Raw genomic sequence first — 7,706 nt, forward strand, 5'->3', positions numbered from 1 at the left:
CCCAGCCTTCACGCCAATCCTCCCACTTGGAGCTTGAGAAGGCGCTGATGTAGGAGTTCGCCATCCTGTGCCGGAGCTGGAAGTAGTAGGTGCCGACTTCGCGTTTGCTCCTCCCGGTCCCGACCAAGGCGTAGAAATGCTTAAAGATGGTGGTGCAGGGGCGCACCCCCACGAACATCTCCATGAAATGGGCGAAGACCGCCACGAGGAGAACGGAGTGGGCGGTGAGATGATGAAGTTGGAGGCCGAACTCCTCCAGAAGTAGAAGGAAGAATGAGGAGATCGGAGGAACTAACCTGCACATAGCGTACGAGTTGAAGAGAATGAACTCCCCCGCGGCAAGGTCGCGGAGGGGGATTTTGCCGGCCCTAATCTTTTTGGCCTGTTCCGGCGCGGTCCATCCCACAAGGCAGCGCACCAGGTCCAGTTGGGCCTGGGTCTGGAAGTGGCGTGGGAAAGGAAGCGAAGACATGGTGATGGCGTTGAGATTGCTAAGGATGGATTGCAAGGGAGCAGGAAGGAGAAGGAAGCCGAGCGCAAGGAAGCTGATTGCAAGGAATGTGCGGAGACGAAAGGGCGCTACAGCGTCTGTTGATGGCAAGAGCGAAAAGGTAGCCGTTCCCTTCGGCGCCTACCTTTTTATGCAAAAGGCTGTACCTCTCGCGCTCCACGGCGACCGAGGAGAAGTCGAACGGTTGCCTGCACCAGGCCCCCTCCTCTCACACCCAATGACCGGTGGGCCCAGGCCCGCCAGTCAAAGGCGTGGCTGCTGGAGGAAAGGAGGAAAGGCAGAATCCGAACCGCCCGAGCTGCGGGACGGGCTCGAATAAGACAAGAATCTGAACCGCCTGACGCGCACGGCGCGGGCGGGGGACGGGCCCCTCGGGGATCCCGCTATGGGGGAAAGGACATCCATGCCCTTCCCCGGCGGGAACAAGCTGTCCACCCGGCGCAATGCTGGGATCTGGCCCCACCTGCGGGTTCATCCCTCACCCGAGGTGGGCCCGGGGGCCTCTGTCGGTACATACAGACTGGGGTACCTCCTGCTAGGGTGCCCAGGCCCTTAGTGTCTCACCATCCATAATCTTCCCCTCGTCTCCTGGGTGACGTGGCATAAGGCCCGGGCCTGACAGCTGGGGTCATGGTCTCCGGACCTTCCCCGCGCTCTTAGAGGGAGGCTTTCGGGTGGCCACCGCGGACCCGGACTCCCCAGGGAGGTCCGGGGCCGCCACGTGTGGAGGCCGGCCCTCCGCAGGCCTGACCGCTCCGACCAGCTTCGGGGGTCCGGACCCCCCTCCCCTAGGGAAGGGGTCCGGTGCCGCCACGTGCCGCCCCCGTGGAGGGAGCGGGGCTGGCCCTGCCACGTGCCCGTGGCGAGAGACCCTTCGCAGGTCTCCAGCCCACCTACTAGCATTTAATGCGGTAGTTGGGCCGGGCGCGCCCAAGTCAAAAAGTATGGCATGCCACTGACACACGGGCAGATAGGCTGACACCACGGTAAGTCCGCCTGTTTCCAAGGCGGCGCGTCGTGTCACCGTAAACTGTGCGCAAGCGGCGTACGGTCCCGTCACGGCGCCGCGCGCGGGCGTGATGATGGCCTGTAACAGGAGAGCCGAGGTGTGCGCTGCCACAGTGCGCGTGGAGGGAATGGCGCAGCGGGTCAGCATTGCTCCTTCGCCTGACAGGTTCTCACCCAACAGTGGCAACACAGCTCCACTGTTGGGTAACACTGACAGCGGTCACTGTGCAAGACAAGGCTGCACACGGCCATATCCTGGCTATAGATACGCACATCAACTTCTCGACAGAGAAGACTACGGAGAGGAGCTGGAGATGAAGATCTCCATATCTCTCATAGAGCAGGCTCCTGTTGGCCGGGCCCACCTGTCGGGGCCCACACAGTGTAAGCACTCCCCTTGGACTATAAAAGGGAGAGTGCACTCATTAGAAAAGCAGGATTCAGACTAAGGCTCTCAGACAGGCCTCTACAACTAATACAACTTCTAAGTGGATGTAGGGTGTTACGCTCCAGCGGGCCGAACCACTCTAAAATCCTTGTGTCTTTCCTGTGTTCATCCGCCCACCGATCAAGCGTTCCTAAGTCTCCTCCAAACCCATCCTTAACTAGGATTAGACGGGTGCATTCCGCCACCCGGCTGGAGATTTCCTCCGACAGTAACATATGCCTTCCAAACACCGAACACCGTAACAAACTCATTAATGAATGATATAATACTCACGTTTCTAATTTTGATTTTGAATATGGTTGCACACGACATATATTTTCCACCTCATTAAAGATGCCCATCTTTCGCTTCAACCTCTATCCACCGAGCAAAATTGTCCATAAGACTAGTATTTTTTTCACTTTATTACAAGCCGCATGCCTAAGTTATTTATTTTTCTCTCTCCCCTGCATACGCCGCCAATCAACCTTGCTTAGAACTATGTGGGCCAAATATTTAGGATGTAGGAAAATCTAAAATCCCTCGATACATTATGTTGCCAAAATTGTCATTACTAAACTCGTACTTTGGTGGATAAAGTTCACCAACCATTAAATTTGCCTTAAATTCATGCTTCTGCGGTGTTTATGTATGAATGTGCAACGAATACTACCATATTCAGCATGTTAGCGGATTATACGATAGTAGCTAAAGCTTTTTTTATCTAGGTAAGAACAAAGGTGATATGTGGTGCCACTCACGGCTTATTATGAGAATATTTATTTTTTCTCGATCATGTTTGTATTCTTATTGCCAAAATGAATATAGGTAAATAGGTTTTAAGAGCATATGGTTCAAGTTTTAAGCCTTTTGGCGCCAATTTTTTTAAATGTAATATGTAATATTCCTTTAATTCTTGCATGGTCTCGGATTCGCCACCTATAGAGGTGCAATTGGGTATCCAAGAAATAATTTGGGGGTCGCCACATTAGTTCTTTTGTTTCATGTTTTTTTATTGATCTTGGTTCTAGATTAGCAGTTTACTTGCATGAACTTTGAGTTGATCAAAGTGATATAGACAACGCAAAGTTCGCATTCCTAGGCCCTAGCTACGGCCGGACAAGTCCCAAGCCCCAATTGACCCCTTGACGTGAGGTTCTCAGAATACCAAAACACCCCAAGGACGTCAACGCAAAACACCCGGAAAAGAAAGAGACCGCGACATGGCGTAGCAAAGAAGCGAAGGGGGCGGGCGCCATCCATCCCGGCTCGAGAGAGAGAGAGAGAGAGAGAAGGCAGAGGAGGGAGAAGGGGGCGGCAAGGGATAGCGTCTCGCGGCGCGTGGTGGGATTGACGGCAAAGCGGAGCGGAAGCGAGCAGGGCGCAGGCAGAGCGAAGAGATGGGAGAAATTACGCGTCGCCCAGCACGCGCCCCCGACCCCCACCCGCGCGCTCCTCCCCCCTCCCCTCCCTCGCTCGCTCGGCTGGCTCCTCACCCGCGTCATCCACCCCGCCCCCTTCCCGTCTTCCCCCCCTCCACCTCGTCACGCCGCACGGGCCCGGCCCAAATACCCTCGCCCTCGCCTCCCACCCCTCGCGCTCTCGCCACAAACCCTAACCCTAGCTCCCCACCGGCTCGCCGCCGCCGCCGGTCCGCCGTTGGCTCGCTCCGTCCGAGGTAAGGCGCACCGCCCCCGCCCATGCTCGGGTCCCGTCCTCCTAGGGTTTTGGTTTGGTTTGCGCTCGCTGGCGCGGGTGGCTGGTCGCGCTTCACTGGTTCACTGCGCGTCGGGTCCTTGCGCTGCTTGATTTCTCCGAGTGTGGAGGGTTTTCGGGGAGCTCGAGGGGTTTTGGGGTTTGATTCTTCGCGGTGCGGTTCGAAGCTGCTCGTCGGTGTTCGCTTCCGATACCACTCCCTGCGTGGGGCACTGGTGCTTCATTTTTGAATTTCTGGGGTTTCTCTCGGTCTATGCTCTCGCTTTCATGGTCGGCGGTTTGCGTCTATATAGTATTTTGGTACCCCTTGCGCGGGACTGTGTTGCCTGCAGGTTCTCTGATTTGGTGATTCGGTTTGCTGATGCTTCTGTTTCGTGGTAGCGGCTTGTTTCCATGTCCCAGTAGTTGTAATGCTGTGTTCTTATACACGCAGGTCGCAAAGTTGGCTAGCGTAAAGGTGAGTTCAGCTGGAGTTCAGCGTGCGTGGCGATGGAGGGGCGGGGGAACCCTCCGCTTAGCACCACTGAAGCAGTGATAAAGAAGCCAAGGAGTGTTGCGTCAAGGAAGCCGAGGTCCACGGAGCAACTCGCCTCTGAGTACAATGGCATGTATGTGCCGTCTCGGAACATTTCCCATGATGATGCCGCCGGCATTGACGCCGGCGGGCATTGGAGGAAAGAGCTATACCTAAATAGCCCTGAGATGAAGAGCTCCATGGCTCATAAGAATGACGTATCCAGGAAGTTGAGGGAGGACAGATCTGGAGGAGACTATGATGGCCACAGTCGGAGCAGCAAATCAAAGGATGCTGCCAAGCGTGATAGTGGTGGTGTTCTTGCACTGGAGTGTACTGCGAGAAGCTCGGGATCCCCCCCGGATAACCCACAGTTGGTCCCGAGGGATGCAAGTGTGCCTGGTGAGAATAGGGTGAGAAAAGTAAAGCTCAAAGTTGGCGGGATTACTCGAACCATACATCCGAAAACCGTCCCAGAAGAGGGTGGTAGTGGCATTCCTGCCACGTCGGATGGCTCTTCTCATCGGCATAAGCACAAGGTTTGTTTTATGTGCTTACTGGATAAGAGTGTGTGTGTGTGTGTGTGTGTGAAATTCTAATGTACTTTTGCATCATTAATTCTCACCTGATTTTTGCCCAATATTTCATTTACTTTACAATTCTGACTGAGTAGGCATCATTGTATATTCTTAGATAGTTTAGCACATCCCTTCACCCCTCAGTTAGTATTGGCATATTATTTTGGGAGAGAATTGGATACATACCAGAATGGCACCAAAACTTTCTAGGTTTTGATATATATGATACGATTTTGCTGGTCCGTTTTAATGCCATTAAAGTTTGCCAAACTTCTTCAATATACAGATACTTCCAGCTCCCTTTTCCTTCCGTTAACAACTGTATACAGCCTCCTTTTTCATAATCGACACCGTCCCATCGGTACAGCAACTCCTCATTCCTCTCGTGCACAGTAAGGCCTAGATCCTTCCTGACCCCTTTGGCAGCTTGTTCCATCTCTGGTCCTGTGCAATCCGCACACAGGGTTCTTGCTGGCCTTCTTCTAGGGGTCACTTGCAAGTCTACCGCGTCCCGTTTCCTGTTTGCCCCCACCATCAGGAGAGATGCCGCGGAGCTTGTTGAGCAGGGGTGCGAGAGGGGGCCGCGGAAGGAGCCAGAGCAGGGGCGGCGGTAGGAGAAAGGTGGGAAGTGAAACCCTGGCCTGGTTGAATCCGGTATTCCTTTCTGCATCTCCCCCCCACGGAGTAAAGATCGATTTCTGCCAACAATCTCTGGTGGATGATATCTTGAAGATCTGAAACTTTGTTGGTCAGATCTGGGCCATTTGGCCAATACAGCTATAATCATATAACTCAATCTTTTCATATGTTGGTTATCTTTTCTCAGTATATCTTTGCTGCTAGAGTCCGTGTGATTTTAGTTTCAGTTTCATGCTCTTGCCCATGGTTTTTTGCAATGTCGTGTTGGTTATTATGTATCCTGTTGACTTGGATGGTAATTGTGATTTGTGAGTTGGGATTCTTATTTTCTACCAGTAGTTGAAGATACATTGTCCTTAGTTATTTGACCTTTGTTCATTGCAGTAGTGTTCATTTGTTGCCCCTTTTTTAAAAATTAGGATTCTGGTGGGCACACAAGCAAAGATACTCATGGCAGTCGTGTTGAAGGAAAACATGGCAATAGGCATGACATTTCACCATCATCTGACCTTGTTCGCAAGAGCAAAAGGATTCCTAAGAAGAAAGCACTTGATGGAGATTCTGATGATGAAGATGGTGAATTACGCTATCTGGAAAAACTCAGGGGGGCTAAAGTTGCACCAGATCCTATGACCACTGGCCATGGAGCTTATGATGATTCTGCTGATGATGGTCTCAAGAAAAAGAAGTTGTCCAAGGTCTCTAAAAACAAGAGTATCCCATATGAAGTGGATGAGGACTTTACAATGTCACGTTTTGGCAAGGATGGCAGGAAGAAGTCACAATTAGGGGATGGCAATGAATTTATTGAAGAGGAGGAATCTGAGATTGATGAAAAGGTTGGGCCAAAGGAAGTTGATTCACCTTCAGATGTGAAGATTGAAACTCCTGGTCTTACAACAAGACAGCGAGCCCTTCAAGGAAGGGGTGGGCATGGAGAAAGTCTGATTGAATTTCCTGATGGATTACCAGCTGCTTCATCAAGAAGTAAATTCTTATTTTTATCTTTTGAGCTTTTTGTTGATATTTAACATTGCTGCCTCAGACATTGTGATAATGGCATCATTGATTATGGTACAGAGCAAAAGGAGAAGCTTTCAGAAGTGGAGATACAAGCCAAAAAAGCAGAAGCTGCACAGAGGCGTAAGATGCAAGTTGAGAAGGCAGAGAAGGAACAACAGGTTTACATCTGTTCTTATTTATAGTTTCATATGTTTTTTCTGTTCCATTGGGTGGTGCAATTTTACAAACTCAAATTGTACAGGCTGAAGCAATGAGGAAGATATTAGGTATTGATTCTGAGAAGAAAAAGGAAGAGAAGAAGCTTAAGGAACGGGAGGAGAAGGTATGAATTCCTAGAGTATTTCAGTAGCTGCATTTGCCTATTTGCTGCAATGAATTCATCTTTTGCATTCTCTCTTGTCCAGGAAAAACAAGCAAGGTTAGAAGAATACAGGAAAAACTGCGTCCAGACTGTCATGGGCCCAACGGGAACTGTCATTACATTCCCTGAGAGTATGGGGCTTCCAAGCATATTCAACTCCAAGCCTGTCAGGTTATATACAATGCTATTACTTATCTCTCTGCATTCAATCATTTGAACTGCAGCATCTGCAGGTTGATAACTTTTTTGCATACTTACTGTTACTTACCTGATTGATTTCATTTCATCAGCTATCCACCTCCAAGGGAGAAGTGTGCAGGCCCAAATTGCACAAACCCCTACAAGTACCGGGACTCGAAGACAAGGCTTCCACTCTGCAGCCTGGCATGCTACAAGGCTGTCCAGGGACGTCCTGTCCAGGGGAGTGAAGCTGCCCAGGGAAGTGATGCGGCCCAGGGAAGTGTCGCTGACCAGGGAAGTGATGCGGCCCAGGGAGATATTGCTGCCCAGGAAAGTGCTGGGAAGCAAGCATGAAGAACCTAGTTACCTGACGTGATGCAACCATGACCGTCAGTAGGCTGGAGAAGTGTATGTCGACATGGCCAGCTCGCTGGTGTGTTGTTTTTGTGGTTTCCGTGGTAGTAGTTTAACAATCAACTTGACAAAGGATGGGGTGACTGCCGGTTTCCTTCTGCCCTTCGAGTTGGGCGTCGTATTGGTGGTGGTGGATCTAGTTGTTAACTTGTGGTTGGTGTATGATACTAGTCGAGAAAGAAGAAAAAAAAAGTTGTACAGTATTCTTCTCGTGCTTGCGCGGCTCATTGGTTGCCCAGCTTTGGTCTTGAGCAGTGGCCGTTATGTTTTTTGACGCCTGTTGTGGTGGCTGACCTGGGCGCGGGGTTTCGCCAGGTTCAAATCGGTCGGTCGTA

At 51.2% G+C, this 7,706-nt stretch overlaps 1 protein-coding gene across 1 annotated transcript; it reads left to right on the top strand.

Annotated features, from left to right (window-relative positions):
• The first annotated feature begins 3,205 nt into the window (after positions 1–3,205).
• LOC112875862 lies at positions 3,206–7,706 on the top strand. Its single transcript, XM_025939864.1, has 7 exons — positions 3,206–3,624; positions 4,096–4,715; positions 5,813–6,380; positions 6,474–6,574; positions 6,658–6,738; positions 6,821–6,948; positions 7,068–7,706. The coding sequence occupies exons 2-7, from the start codon at positions 4,152–4,154 to the stop codon at positions 7,309–7,311; spliced, it is 1,686 nt and encodes a 561-aa protein (XP_025795649.1). The 5' UTR covers positions 3,206–3,624; positions 4,096–4,151; the 3' UTR covers positions 7,312–7,706.

Source organism: Panicum hallii, chromosome 9, assembly GCF_002211085.1.
Source record: "Panicum hallii strain FIL2 chromosome 9, PHallii_v3.1, whole genome shotgun sequence".
In the NCBI taxonomy this organism is placed as follows: Eukaryota; Viridiplantae; Streptophyta; class Magnoliopsida; order Poales; family Poaceae; genus Panicum; species Panicum hallii.

Excerpts from the sequence above, each read along its gene's own strand:
- LOC112875862 (XM_025939864.1), top strand. The coding sequence starts at position 4,152 with ATGGAGGGGCGGGGGAACCCTCCGCTTAGCACCACTGAAGCAGTGATA. Across the intron at positions 6,381-6,473 it reads ACCAGCTGCTTCATCAAGAA|AGCAAAAGGAGAAGCTTTCA; the intron begins GTAAATTCTTAT and ends ATTATGGTACAG. Across the intron at positions 6,949-7,067 it reads TTCAACTCCAAGCCTGTCAG|CTATCCACCTCCAAGGGAGA; the intron begins GTTATATACAAT and ends TCATTTCATCAG.